This window comes from Pseudogymnoascus verrucosus, assembly GCF_001662655.1.
Source record: "Pseudogymnoascus verrucosus strain UAMH 10579 unplaced genomic scaffold scaffold_14, whole genome shotgun sequence".
NCBI classification, from domain to species: domain Eukaryota; kingdom Fungi; phylum Ascomycota; class Leotiomycetes; order Thelebolales; family Thelebolaceae; genus Pseudogymnoascus; species Pseudogymnoascus verrucosus.
Genome location: NW_017263665.1, coordinates 55,022 through 69,515, shown reverse-complemented (window position 1 = coordinate 69,515; position 14,494 = coordinate 55,022). Strand labels below are relative to the sequence as shown.

At 53.9% G+C, this 14,494-nt stretch overlaps 5 protein-coding genes across 5 annotated transcripts; 3 read left to right on the top strand and 2 right to left on the bottom strand.

The window, feature by feature from the left end:
* Positions 1–312: 312 nt before the first annotated feature.
* RIM21 (pH-response regulator protein palH/rim21) lies at positions 313–3,505 on the bottom strand. The gene is made up of 2 exons (XM_018273364.2): positions 3,363–3,505; positions 313–3,287 (listed from the first exon to the last, which is right to left on the bottom strand). The coding sequence occupies exon 2, from the start codon at positions 2,869–2,871 to the stop codon at positions 559–561; it is 2,313 nt and encodes a 770-aa protein (XP_018131702.1). The 5' UTR covers positions 2,872–3,287; positions 3,363–3,505; the 3' UTR covers positions 313–558.
* A 1,036-nt stretch (positions 3,506–4,541) lies between these two features.
* On the top strand, positions 4,542–8,694 carry VE01_03882 (uncharacterized protein). Its single transcript, XM_059463575.1, has 6 exons — positions 4,542–5,054; positions 5,111–5,491; positions 5,993–6,145; positions 6,195–6,268; positions 6,314–7,927; positions 7,980–8,694. Exons 1-6 carry the CDS (start codon positions 5,027–5,029, stop codon positions 8,037–8,039), a joined length of 2,310 nt encoding a protein of 769 aa, XP_059319810.1. The 5' UTR covers positions 4,542–5,026; the 3' UTR covers positions 8,040–8,694.
* Positions 8,695–8,767: 73 nt separating this feature from the next.
* Positions 8,768–9,385, bottom strand: VE01_03881 (uncharacterized protein). The gene is made up of 3 exons (XM_018273362.2): positions 9,225–9,385; positions 9,052–9,174; positions 8,768–8,998 (listed from the first exon to the last, which is right to left on the bottom strand). Exons 1-3 carry the CDS (start codon positions 9,356–9,358, stop codon positions 8,824–8,826), a joined length of 432 nt encoding a protein of 143 aa, XP_018131678.1. The 5' UTR covers positions 9,359–9,385; the 3' UTR covers positions 8,768–8,823.
* A 153-nt stretch (positions 9,386–9,538) lies between these two features.
* VE01_03880 (uncharacterized protein) lies at positions 9,539–11,103 on the top strand. Its single transcript, XM_018273361.2, has one exon. It carries the CDS (start codon positions 10,022–10,024, stop codon positions 11,042–11,044), a length of 1,023 nt encoding a protein of 340 aa, XP_018131700.1. The 5' UTR covers positions 9,539–10,021; the 3' UTR covers positions 11,045–11,103.
* A 903-nt stretch (positions 11,104–12,006) lies between these two features.
* On the top strand, positions 12,007–14,394 carry STE50. The gene is made up of 3 exons (XM_018273360.2): positions 12,007–12,507; positions 12,583–12,744; positions 12,813–14,394. The coding sequence occupies exons 1-3, from the start codon at positions 12,228–12,230 to the stop codon at positions 13,898–13,900; spliced, it is 1,530 nt and encodes a 509-aa protein (XP_018131736.1). The 5' UTR covers positions 12,007–12,227; the 3' UTR covers positions 13,901–14,394.
* Positions 14,395–14,494: the final 100 nt, after the last annotated feature.

Here is a 14,494-nt window from a genome sequence, read left to right as displayed (position 1 = left end):
TAACTATTAGCTTTTGGCATTACAGCTACTATCATGAGTGATTCATTTCTCAGGAACCAATCTCATTCTACATTTGCATCATCACCCATCTAACAAAACTCCAGTATTAGCGTTCAACTCTGAGAAACTGCATTTCAAAACCTGTTCTCATTCTACATTACCACCATCACTCATCTACCCAAAAACAGTGCCAGAGATCAACTCAGATAAACAGCACGTGAATCCCCAAAATCACAAAAGCCAAGATAGATAATAGCATAGATATATCCCTCCATAATATCTGTCCGTAACTTGTGGTATATATATGCCCCCACACCCACCCCGGTTCCCCAAAAACGCCAACGCTCTCCCATCACCACCAGAGCGCCCCATCTCCCATCCCCTCACCCCCAAGATTTTCCCTTTCCCAAACGCCGCGCTATGCCTTCCAAAAAAGCAGAACAGAACAAAAAGGAAAGTTCGTCACAGTAATAGTAGTTAGTAATAGGTTATACACTCCGCCGCCCAATTCAACCATGCTCAAGTCAAACCAAAAAACTCCGCGCAGACGCTCTCTACTCAACTCACCCCCCCACTCCCCCTCAAAGGCGGTGCCGGGATTCTCAAAACTGGCAAACCCCCCGTTCCACTACTCCCCGACCGCGTAGTAGACGATCTATCAACCGTCGTCGTCGCCGATCTCTCCCCGCTCGTAACAGATCCCCCACCCATAGTAACATTCCTCGCCATCGCCTGCTCATGCGCCTCTCTCACGCGCTGCACAGGCGACGGAGCTGGTGAGGGGGGCTGCACATCTGGATCTATGACCGGCGATGTCGGATTCGGATCAGGCGGTAACGGCGCCGGCGAAGGCAACGGCCACGTCGACGCTACCGCCTCCGATTCACCATCCGGCACGGCCACCGACTCCGGGACAACCCTCCTCGTAGCCGGCGCTGGGATTCGCATAACCGGTAACTTCTCCGGTCCCCCACCACCGCCTCTAATCTCCCGAACCCTCTCGGCGCGCTTACTCGCGAAATCCTCAAGCTTGCCGAGGACGTCCCAGTCCCACTTCCCTCCTCCCTCTTCTGTGGGTTCAGGACGGCGGCGCGAGGGCGGGGGGAGACGACGGACTGTCATTGCTGAGACTTCCGGTGGTGGACGCTGGCGGGAGCGCGCGAAGGGGTTTAGTGCTTCGATCGCGGACCAGATGCGCCATGTTCCTTGTGGCGGCTGTTGCTGCTGTGGCCGTGGTGCGCTGGTAGCACCTTCGGATTTTGAGGTCGAGACGGAGGTGGAATCTTCGTTCCCGGTGACCACAGGGACCGCTTCATGCTGTGCTTCAACATCGAAGCTGGCACCGCGCACGGAGCGCGCATCGCCGATGGGATGGTATCGAATGGCGTAGACGGTACTCTCAGCGCTTGCGGTGTCGGTGCGCGGGCCGGGTGTGGCGGCGGGCTGGGGGCGGGCGGGCCAGGTGGGGTGGTTTTGTGGGTTTGTTGTTGTGGATGGTGTTTGTGGGGGGATGGGGTTGGATGTTGCGCGTCGACGAGGGGGGTGGGGAATGCGGTGACGGGCTGTGGCGCCTAGGCCTGGCCAGCGGTCTCCTGCACCGGAGGCTTTGGTTGCTGCGCCAGAGCCGTCGCGGTCACCGCCTCTACCTCCACCCCCGGCTCCTCCGCCTCCGCCGCCGCCGCGGTGGTCGGTGGTGAGGACGGTGGAGGGGGTGACTTCGAGCATTTCGTCGCCGTCGAAGACTTCACGGCCGAGGACGCCGTCTTTCTTCTCGTTGCGCTCGAGGGCTTCGATGCGCTCGACCCATTCCCAGACTACCGCGCTGGCGGCTGCGGCGCCGACCCAGCGGACGTAGTCTCCCCAGCTGGCGACGTCAGGCATGGAGATGTCGACGACGAAGAAGACGACGGGGACGAGGATGGAGACGAGGGAGATGAGTGCTACGAGGCACATGTTGCGCATGCGGGGGTGGTAGAAGGCGTATTGTTTTTTGGTGAGCGCGTAGTAGATGACCCAGGCGGAGTAGAGGAGGCTGAGGGCGATCTGGAAGAGGTAGCTGAGTGCCGGGATGGCGTCGACGAAGGCGGCGGGGCGGGTGTAGCCTGCGTAGACGAAGTCGTCGAGGATGCTGAAGATGACGGAGAGGGTGATGAGAGCTAGGGCTGTCCACTTGATAATGACCTTCTCCCTTTGCCTGGGGAAAAGACGGATGAGCGTCTGCGCCTGTGCCAGCCAGAGGAAGGTGTCCGAGATGACCATGATGACCTTGAGTTCGCGGCTGCCAAGCACCTCTGTCTGCAGCATCACAGCGTCCATATATCCGGCATTATATTGTTGCTCGGCGATATTGAAGGTATTCGCGGTAGCGATGCTGAGCGAGATGGCCACGCTTATGGCTGCCACTTTTTGTAGCAGAGGGCGACCTCCAATGCCAACGCCTGTTTCTCGCACAGAAGTGCTGCCGGTGAAGCCTCCCCGGCTGCCGAGGACGACTGTCCCGCCCGATACGAACGAGCGCGGTGTGATACACAGAAGGATGACAAGCATATATGCCGTCACTGTCGTAGAGGCCAGGGCGTATATTACGGACAGCGACGAGGCATAAAACGGGTCTCGCTCTGCAGTATCTGCCTCCGGTACATTTCCATTGATCACAGTAACGTCTGGGGCTATGGCGCCGGTGCAGTTGGGGTAGAAGTGCGCGTCGGCACCGAGGGTGACCTGGGTCAGCACGTCTACAGTGCTGTTGAACTCGATGATGCCATTCGATGGTAGGACAAACGGTGTGCAACTCGACACCGACACCGTCGTGGACGAGGACGAGGTAGGTGTGGGCTGGTGGGCCTGGTCCCAGAAGGCGCGAACCTCCATGGTGAGGCGGTGGGGGTAGGAAGTCGCGGCGCAACAGTCGTGGCGCAACCGTTGACGAAGATTATGTCTGAGCCGCAGTTATGTGGTCGCGGTCGGCCATCTCATGGCGCGGATGATTGCTGGCAGCAGCGTTTGTTTGACGCAGCCTATCTCCCGCGGTGCTTGGGGTGGTGGAGGTTGATGGCGGGCATAAATCAGGGTCTTTCGCGTGTTGTGGGAGGGTTTCAATATGTGAGGTCGCGGATTGTCGCTATTGAGTCGGGAGGACGTGGCGGGTTGACCGCAGTGGATGGGACAGTCGGCGTCGTCGTATTCGTTGGAGAGTGTGTCGAGTGAGGGTATCGCGGTCGTCGAGGCTTTGATGTTCGATGGGTAGTGTGTATTGGTGGAGGCGGGATGAGGAAGAGATGTCCTTCCTTCAACACTCAAGCATTAGCATTAGCCACTTCTGGCCCTGACTTGGTGGTATCCGACCCGCGGGGCAATCTTACCACCAGTAAAGTTTACCCTAGTGTGGACTTTTGGCCGGCCGAGCACGACCCAGCGAATGGCCGTTGATGACTCGGTCTTTTGGAAGGATTTGGGATTTCAGATCATGTCAACTAGTGATTCTATATAATAAATAGACAATAAATAGGCAATTAGACGATTTATCGTAGATATAGGGTTTCGGCGGAGAAGTGTTCTAGATGGTGGGATTAGATGGGGGAGAAAGCTTACCCATTCTCGGTCCCTAAACCAAGCTTTTTTGGGTGGAAGGTGGCCAAGAGTCGAGGTAGCCAAGGAGCTGCCACCAGCACAAGACACTTGGAAAGCACTTGGGAGGTTGTTAGAGGAGGATTAAAGGATGATTAGAGTCTGTCTAGCAGCGTAGTATGCATGTTTAGGAGTGACAGTACAGCAGGAAGTTAGTAAGTAGATATTTAAAACTGTACTCTGTTTGTATGTACTACTATTATAAGTAGAAAAGAGAAAAGGGGTGTAATGTAATAGTACGCGGGCGCGAAGTGGAATACTATACGAGGGAAGGGGGGTGACTTTTTATAAGTTCTGGTCGTCGCTGTTAATGGTAACTAAAGTCTGGTTTTAAATAAGAATTCGTGATCATTCAGTTAAAGCTCATAACTGATAATTGATGCTAGTTCTTTACATTTAGGGTTATATTGTTATATATTTGTTATATATTTGCTGTATTGCACCATAGTGGTGATGTTGACTACTAGCACAGAGCAGTGTTGTATGTCTCTGTCGCTTGAAAAGTTAGAGAAAAGGTACTCGTATAGTACTTCTAACCCACACACAGCATACGCGTATTACGCAGTCGCGGTAGGGTACAGTATTCCTACACCACAGTGGTCTAAAATTACAATATGCTGTACTCTGCAATAAATGCACGTAATAAATTGAAATAAAATACAACAAAATTCCATTTACTAAATAATATCATAACATCCCCAATACCCCAATAATATCTAATAATATACACAGATATCGTGTGTTGTGCTGTCGCGTTGTGTTGTCTTGCATTGCATAGAAGTACCATTTGTATGCAAAACACACCTGTAGTGTACTTGTTGAATCTCAGGAGTCAGCCATTCCCGCCTGGGACATTTTTGTCCCTGTCAATCTCTCGTTTCATTCAACTCCCGCCCTCCACATTTCACCCTCCACCTCCAACAATCTTCCAACAGCATCGACCATTTCAACAACACCACGCTCTCTTGATTTCACCAAAACATAGCGACAAACGCTGGCGATATTCGCTGCTTCACAGTCCAAACAAGTTTCATCGTGATCTCCGCGGTCCGCTGTGCGTGCCGCTGTAACAAAAATTTAAAAAAGTCCATCTGGCTATCGCTCCCGCTGTCAAGAGACCCCCCCGGCTTTCGAATTACCCGACTCTATCGCGACCCTCTTTCCCAACCACCGCCCATCGCCCCAAAACGACAAAGGCGAACCCTCCTGAGGAAAATTATCGCTGGACCTTACGACGCTGCGCAATCCGATCACTTCTTCGTCTGTCTGCGAACCCTTCTATGCACATGACATCGGCGCCAAACGTCGCGACGGGGTCCCGCACCAAGATTCCTTCGACCGAACCCTCAAAGACTCCTGACGACTTTCCGAGCGACTCACGACCCTCCCACGTCCAACAATGACGCGACCACAAATCATTCGTGCGGGTTCGTATTGGCGCGATCACGGATTATACCCTCAATGGCTAACGAGACCTCTACAGACACAATTGACCTCCAGGATCAGGACGCGCCCTCTGCGAAAGACCACACCCGACAACCCACACATCCATCCGCGATTGGAGCTGGACCGCCCGCGCCGCACCAGGCAGGTGCCATTCGGAGCGTGGTCGAGGAGAACGAGAGACGACAGCACCCTGATACCTCGTCCAATTGGGCCAATGCCGACGACTCGGAGTACGACGATTCGGACGCGATCGAGCCCGTTGCGAATGGGGGATACCACAACCAGCACGGCGCACATGGGTCGCAGAATGGCGGATCCAATGCAGAGGATGCAGATATGGCGGATGCGGAGGGCGACGACAGCATGGACGAGGACGATATGATGGACAAGATCTCGAGCTCCCCTTCCATTGACGATGGTGGGTATTCTTCTCCTCTCAGCTCCTGGCCCCTCGGATATAACAATTCTACAACCACCTCCATGAGCTACTCTTCCCTGGCCGACGAGACCAGCATGGTTTCTTCTTCGCCATACCAGGACCACCCTGCGTTTCTACCTTCCGTTCCGTTATTCATCGAGCCATCATTTGCGCATCGCCTTGGCGACAGCCATCTACAAGTGTCAGTCAACAGTTTGACAGCGATCGCTCGTGTCTGGGAAGAAGAGAGCAGCTATGAGGCCTCTGACCCGGGCGAAATTGAAGCCTACGATGATGACTACGATCCCTACAATTCCGACGACGTGTTTGCAGTGCATCCCGAGTCTGCCTCGGACAGTTCCGAGGGCAGCGAAGATTCCTACGACGATAACTTGTGTTTCCCCTGCGAAAGTTCGGATGAGGGAGACGATGAGTTCCCCTATCCTGAAGATCCGAGGTTCATTGATTCTGGGTGGGGCGCAGAATGCTTACAAGATACAGAGGACATCGATTTCGAATTCGTTTACGCCTTACACACTTTCGTGGCGACGGTCGAGGGACAAGCAAATGCGACAAAGGGCGATACGATGGTGCTTCTGGATGACAGCAACAGCTACTGGTGGCTGGTCAGGGTCGTCAAGGACAGCAGCATTGGTGAGTTAATTGGCATCTATTGGAATTACAATTTCTCACACTTCTCTAGGCTACTTACCAGCAGAACATATCGAAACCCCGACAGAACGACTGGCACGATTAAATAAGCACAGAAACATTGATGTATGACAATCTACCTCTCACATGACCTCGTACTGACAACTGCAGCTCTCTGCAACCATGCTAGGTGATCAAGCCGATAAGCCCAAGAATCCATTGAAGAAGGCTATCCGCAGACGTAACGCAAAGAACGTCACTTTCAACCAGACTCACACATATGTTGAGGCGTCTGACGTCGAATACTCCAGCGACGAAGAGGATGGCGAGAACGCCTACTTCGCTTACCACGACGAGAAGACGGAAGAGGAGAACGCAGCGGCGAAGGAAGAGGATGCCACGTCTACGGAGCCAGACTCCGAGAAGGCGGCAACACGCGAGGTTAAGGCTGGAACTACAGACGACGGCGACGACTCCGACGATGATGCAGATCCGAGTGGAGAGGTCACGCGGACGAGCGACGAGATATTCGAGGGACGGCCCGAGGGCACGTCGAAGTCGCGCAACGGCACGGTCCGGAACACCGATTCGTTCTTCAAGGACGATACGGTAGAGACGCGCAAGATCACCATTACCCCTAACCTTCTCCGAGACGACTCGAGCGCATCGACGGCGAGGACGTCGAACGAGTCCAAAGAGATCCGCGAGCGCCGCAGCCTGGACAAGCTGGAGAAAGATTCGACATCGGACAAGGCCAAGGACAAGAAGGATAAGAAGGATAAAAAGGACAAGGACAAGAAGCCAGGCATGCTCAGTGGTCTCTTCAAGCGCAAGGACAAGAAATCGAAGTCCGCAGACGAAGACCCCGACGACCTCATCATCGGCCCCGGCAAAGCCTCGAGCGAGCGCACCACCTCACCCGCGCCAAGCAGAGACTCGGAAGAGGTTACAGCTGCGACTATTGATGACACGGCATCGGCACGCGGTCGCAACGGCTCCCCACAGCGTAACCCAAGCAAACTGCAGAAGATGCGCGCCGAAGCGCCCTCGAAGCTCGGCAAGCACGAAAACGAAGACATCTCGCAGACCGAGCCCCAAGCAACACTTGAGCGCTCCGCCAGCGCAGCCGGCAAAGAGACAATGCGCCTCGTCCAACCCGAGGGCGCCACCGTCCTCGCGCCCACCGCCACAACCACCACGACCATCACGAGCGACGCGCCCAAGGGCGCCAATGACACACCGAAAACCACGGCCGTTGGCGCAATCACCAAGATCCTCCGCTCGCGCAGCGACTCTGAACCCAAGCCCGAGCGCCTCAAGAAGGCGAAAGCGCGCCTCGAACTCGACGACTCGGATAGTCCCGTCGAAGTCACCACCAAGCCCGTGCGTCCTGTTCCCGGCGCATTCCCCGACAGCTACGCCTCGACGCGCTCAGACGACACACTTACCGCTCCTACCGCGGAAGTCGAGCCGTTGTCGCGCGCACACCCGCCTGCGCTCGTGGCAGGGGACGCGAGTAGTCCCGAGTCCTCACCCTCGCCGGAGCTGGGGACGAGCGATGCAATGATGAAGAGTTCTGATACTGCGGCGCCGGCGAGCACGAGGACGAGTGCGAGCACGTGGAGTGATTCGCAGCTGAGGTCGTTCTTTGATGATGGCGCGGATGTGAGGGATTTGCTGGTCGTGGTGTATGATAAGACGGGGGTGGAGCCGGCGGGGCCGGAGCACCCGCTTGTTGGGGGGCTGTTTAGGGCGGAGGAGGCGAGGGTTAGGGATTTGGGATTGGTGAGTTTTGATGGTTCTATTTTTGAAGTGATGTGAGACTAATGAGATACAGCGGCTGGATAATATGCTCGGCGACTGGCTGGCACGGAAGAGGACCGTAACAACGCGGTAGGGGGTTCGCATCCCCTCATTTCTCCTCCGTTGTCTCCACGGAGCAAGGGGTCGGCACACTGAACGCCCAACAACGCAACAGCCAGACCGACAGACGGGATGAGTACGATAGTCATGAACACCCCCCTTCCAAGTCCCACGCTCACGAGCGCGCTTGAAGGGTCTATGTTTTTCTTTTTCTTCAATATTTTTTTTGAGCAACGCACGCGCGCGCGATGAATGTGTATATTTCGATTTGGTTGCGACGCGCGCGATGTGGTGGGGATGCAGGAATGGCGTTTATGGCATGGTTTCTATGGTTTAAGGAGGCATATTGTTTTCTGTTTCGGGAGGGGAGGAAAGGGTTAGTGAGGGTGGATTGGTGAAGAGGGTTGGTTGTATTTAGGGGGTTTGCTTCTTTGTAGGCATGTAGACCTTGAGGGTTTACGGGTATGGGTACTACGGTATGTCTGGGTTTAGGGAGGGTGGTTTGTGTCTGTGAGGGGTTGGGTGATTGAGGAATGAGTTGAGGAATTGAAGAATGAATGTGTTGATTGATTGATTGATTGCATTATCTTCTGAGGGGTGTTAGGCAGACGCCGAGGGGGATGTGACCTGTCCCCTACACGGGCAGTAAAGGAAGGTAGACAGCAATTGAAGATCAGTATAAGCAAGACAGTCTCAGCCACCATGCCACGTCGCAGCACAGGTTCCTTGGCAGTTGCGTCCACAAGTCCACGCACAACTATGATCAAAGAAACGATATATTGACTTCCTAAATGACAAACCTTCATTCACTTGTCTCTTTACTCGAGATCAAGATCGGCGGAATGCACCCCCTCAAGCGGCACCTCCCACTCCCCGGCCCTCAGCATATAAATCTGCGCCGCCGGCTTCGGCAGCTCAACCCCAGACTTACGGAATAAACCCCCCTTCACATACGCAGTTTCTGGTTTCTCGACAACGGTCGTCATGATAGGTCTGTTTGTGCTTCACATTAGCCAGGCCCAGTCCTTCCTGGGGGGTTATCATACGATCCGCAGTCCCCGCAAAAGTGTCTATGTGCAGTGGTTCCCTTATTCGTTGTCTCGGTGAAGATCTTGGGGGTTCCTGTGATGGAGATTGCGGCGATTGGGGTGGGGAGGTTGTAGGAGAAGCTGGTCGGTGGTTGTGAGATGGGATTGTGTGGGATGATTATGATACTCACAGTGAACCGCATGAGGCTTGGCAATTGAGACAGTGGCAGAGTCCTCCGATTTTGGGGAAGGAGGAGGATTCGATGGCTACGTTGATTGCGCCGCAGTTGCAGGCTCCGCGGACTTTATCGGCAGTTGAAGTCATTTTTGGGAGAATATTGTTTGGAGAACCTTCTGTTGCTTTGCAATCGTGGAGCTGTTTCAATATGTGGCTGGCTCCATATTATTCACCAGCGGCCGCTCGACCCCGCATAATCGCTACCGACCCTCCGTAGTAGGGTCGGCATTAGCGGACTTAAATCACCAACCGAGGTCAAACGCTGATCTATCCTTATAAAAAAGATGAAATGAAGCTTTCTTATAGCTATACATACTAGAGTATGTAAGCAAGTGGGTGTATGCTACAAATACTGTCCAGGCTTGGGATCCGCATATGCGACTGAAGCGGCCGCTAGCGGCTGAATGATAAGTGCGATGCCACGACGAACGGTAAATCCGATAGAGGCAACTAACTCCATAAACACCATGTCGTCACTGTTTGACGGTGATATCATAGAAAAGCGGTTCGCATTTGGGGATATCACCCACCTTCTACTTATCGGCCAATTAGCAGCAGCGTGATGTGTAATTATTGGATTACAAAATCAAGTTCACATGCCGTTGGGGATATGAGGTTGGACCTACTTAAGGTATAGGTTTCCTCTCGATATATGTTTATATTTTTTTCCTTAACACACATTCATACATTCTCACATATCCTCATTATCTCAAAGCAACCTACCAAGTAGCTTGTACCTCGATACCAACAATGTCTTCTTCCCTCCCCAAGTCCTACAAGGCCGTCGTCGTCGACAAAGCCGACGGTCCCTACACCCTCAAAACCGTCGACCTCAAACAACCCTCCGCCAACGAAGTCCTCATCAAATCCCTCGCCTGCGGCGTCTGCTTCACCGACGTCGGCATGGCCAGCGGCCACTTCGGGGACTGCTTCCCATGCACCCCCGGCCACGAAGTCATCGGTGACATCGTCTCCGTCGGCTCCAACGTCACACACCTCAAGAACGGCGACCGCGTCGGCGGCCCCTGGCACGGCGGACACGATGGCACATGTCGCCAGTGTCAGCGCTCGCAGTTCCAGCTCTGCGATAACCAGGAGGCTAATGGTCTCAGTCGCCCTGGGGGGTTTGCGGAGTACGTGCTCCTGCGCGCGGAGGCGGTAGTGAGGGTTCCGAAGGAGCTTGATCCGGCGGAGGTGGCGCCGTTGTTGTGTGCGGGTGTGACGGTGTTCAATGGCATTCGCAAGTTGCATGTTGAGCAGGGCGCGATTGTTGCTGTTCAGGGTCTGGGTGGGTTGGGGCACTTGGCGGTGCAGTATGCGAAGAAGATGGGTTATGAGGTCGTTGCGCTGTCTACGAGCGATGATAAGGAGGAGTTTGCGAAGAAGCTAGGGGCGGATCATTTTATCAATACGAAGACGAAGGATGTTGGGGCGGAGCTGATGAAGCTTGGTGGTGCTTCTATCATTGTGCAGACTGCGCCGAACCCGAAGGCAGTTTCGAATCTGATCAGTGGTTTGGCGCCGTTGGGAACGCTGCTTAGTTTGGCTCCGGCTGGGCTGGTTGAGTTAGATACGGTGACGCTGCTTACGAAGGCGGCGAGTGTTACGGGGTGGGCGAGCGGGCATGCTTTAGATAGTGAGGAGGCGATCAAGTTTGCGTCGGTTCATGGGGTTAAGTGCATGATTGAGAAGTATCCTTTTGATAAGGTACAGGAAGCTGTTGATAGCTTGAAGGCGGGCAAGCCGAGATTTAGGAATGTACTGGTATTTTAAGAGGGGGTGATGCAGAATAGTATTAGTAATGTAAGAAAATATGATGTAGGAACAGGAAGGATCAAATTGTAACAACCTCGCAATGAAGAGTGACTTCTTAATTTATTGTCTTTTCCCACCTGCAGCTTGAAAAGGGGTATGGATCTCGGCGAGGGTGCTGGCGGGTGATACATGGAGCGGCATCGAAAGTGCCGACATTGTTATAATCGGCTACCTACGGCCAGCACGGACGTGTAGCTGCTGTTAGATGGAGATAGCATGAATGAGAATATTGAAGGCAACAGTCAATGTCCCGATTCCAATATGACAGAAAAATAAAAGGAAAAACTAGATGGATCCGGTAGGTCTAACCTTCACAGCTGGATAGGGCTCATATATGTCGGCGATACTCCCTATATCACAATTCCATGCACAATTACAGTTCCCCACTTCTAGCTTTATTTTAAGGAAATCGCAACGTCCGTGATGCCCATGACCGGACGGGCGGTGATTATCCGTGATGCGAGAGTATTTAAAAAGTGGGCAAGGGAGATTTCCAACGGCTTCCTTGCTAAAATATCATTAAATAGATAGATTAAAGAGTAAACAAAATCTCTTCAACAAGGGATGAAGAAAAGAAAAAAGGATGTTGAGGAAAGGGGGTTTTCTCCCCTAACACAGCCGCCTGCAACGTAACAAGTCTCAGTCGTACTCCTCAGATTCCTCGTACCCCCCTCATCCCCCCATCCCCCATGCACAGCCACTGTCAGCCTCCACAACAAAAGCCAACCGTCGTCCCCATCCCCCGTTCTCCCCGTACCCCCTCCAATCCCAAAGCAGCAGTTCTTGGCGTCGCCCACCCCGTACCTGGCGGAACAAGCCGCCCGCTAGCCCCCTTCCTCGTCCACCAACCCTTGTTCGCACCCCTAGCCGGTTTAGCGCCGACCCGTGCTAGCCAAACCCAGACGCTGCAGCTGGAGCCGCTCTACCAGTCTGTTCTTGAAGCGTCTCGACCTCACGACTACAGGATCGGAAATCGAAAGGAAAAGGAAGGCAGAGCAACGTACAAATTCACCGCGACTGAGCGACCCGAGACGAGCAGATCGAGAGGAGCAGAGTACAGGGCGTACAGCGGAGTCAAACCCGCAACGAGAACAGATCAGCACAGACGGAGGGGACCACCACCCACCCACCCACCACGAAAATGGCCTTTGAGTCTGGCACCGCGTACCCCGAGTCCGACGCCGACGACGAGTATGAGCGCAGTGTGCATGCGAGTAGCCCTGTGCAGGTTACCGACGACGACAGTGTGGATAGCGGCAGCGAGGACGATGAGTCGGGGAGCGGCAGCGAGCACACACCGACTACATATGGAAGGATGAGCGGAGGGGAGAGGGGAGGGGGAATCGTCGACTGGACGGCGGAGGAGTGTGCGGACTTTGTGGGCGGGTTGGGGTTGAGTGTCTATACTGGAATCTTTTTGGGTGAGTTTTTCCTGAGGGGAGAGAGGGTGGGGGCGGAGATGAGGGGGAGAAATAAGGGCTAACGGTGTGCTGCAGAGAACGACATTACGGGACAGAGTCTGGTGGCACTGCTGCATGAGGATTTGAAGGAGATGGGGATTGGGAGTGTGGGACATCGGTTGACGATTCTGAAGAGCGTATACGAAATCAAGATCAAGCAGGATGTGAGGATCGAGAGCGATCACTATGTGCCGTTATGTAAGTCTAAATTCCATCTGATGTTGGCCGGGGATGTTATTACAGAGTGTTGTGCTAACTTTTAGAAGCTGCCGATGCAGAAGCACAGTATGCCACAGCGACGCTGAAGGATATCAGACAACTGGTGGAGCAGTTGCGGCTGCGGGACGAGCGGATGAGCATCGCAGAGGCTGAGATGCGAAAGATCACAGAAGAATACCGTCGACTACGAGAAGACCTGCTACCCGTGTTCCGAATGGCGAAGGAGGGACAGCCGCTCCCATACCACCCCAACGCACCAAGTAACCAGAACTACAACCAGCAATACGCCGCATATGACACATCTGCGACTATATCTCCTCCAGCACCCGGTCCATCATCAGGCCAGTCAGGAGGCGGACTCCAGCGGAAATTCTCGACGAAGCAATTTTTCCTCGGCTCCACTCCAAAGAACGCATCGCCTACCCATCAATCCCAGGAGCGCACAATGATGGAGCAGGCTCTCGACCCATCTGCAGCAGCTGAGCGAGCCGTCCTATCCTCATCACACCTCGCAGCGATGAACGGCGGACAACCACAGACCTCTCCAGGACTATCTCCCAACATTCCCTCCCCCACCTCGCCACCTCACCAACTCAAGACTCTCTCCGGCTCGACCCTCGCCTCCCGCTCTTACCGCAACGAGATCAACACCCCCTCTGGCCGTAGCACATTCACCGGCAACGAGACCGACACCCTTAACTCCTACCAATCTTATCCGCGCGACAGCATGAAGCCTGGAGGACAACCTCGGCGCGCCCCAACCCCCGCACTAGACGCACAATCATCGTCAGTTGAGATCTTCAAGTCCTTCCGGGTGAGCATGGAGGATCCGTGCTGGAAGGTGCTCCCCGCTGCGCTAAAGAAGTACAACATCAACGCTCCGGCTGAGCAGTACGCGCTATATATTGTGTTCGGTGACCAAGAACGCTGTCTCGAGAGGGACGAGAAGCCCTTGATTCTGTTTAAGCAGCTGGATAAGGAGGGGAAGAAGCCCATGTTCATGCTGAGAAAGACACATCCTGAGGGGCCAGGGTCCGAGCCACCAGGGAGTGGGGGTTTGGACGGCAGGTTGCCGCTGAGGGGCAATGGGCAGAGGGTCCAGCAGGCATATGAGCCACCAGGGGGGATTATCTAAGGATAAATAAATAAGGGGGTGGGTGTGACGTGTTTGGTGAAGAAATTGTTTTTGAGCAGCATTGCAGAGTCGTTGTGGGAGTTGGGATGGAGATGTGCCTGGCCGGGGAACGGCGAATGGGACAAAGTGCTTGGGAAGTATGGATTTGGAGCAGTAAACTGGGCTCGTACGAAGGCGTTTCTTCTACAGGCTTCCGGTTGTCAAAAGAAAAACTGCGGGGAAAGGATTTGGATGTCGGATTTAGCGACTTCTATTTTGGATCTTAGGGTTTTCACGGAGCATATACCTTCTATATCTTACTTTGTGTACTTCGTTTTACCCATTCTCGAGTTGGGGAAGGTTTCTGGTTGATTCATGCGTGGACTTTTTTTCGGTGCCGTAGCGCGCGGGGATATATATGTACGCTAGATCATTGACCTTAAACCCTTTGACTTTCTAGAATCTTGACTACCGGCTTCTGGTGTTCTAGTTCAGGTCCCCTATTTACTTTTGCACACCATTCCATAGTGGCATGATATCCCCGTTCGGTTCTAAACCCTTAAAATTCCAAAATCAATGTCCGACGTAGTGATGACGGTGACCCCACCACCGGAG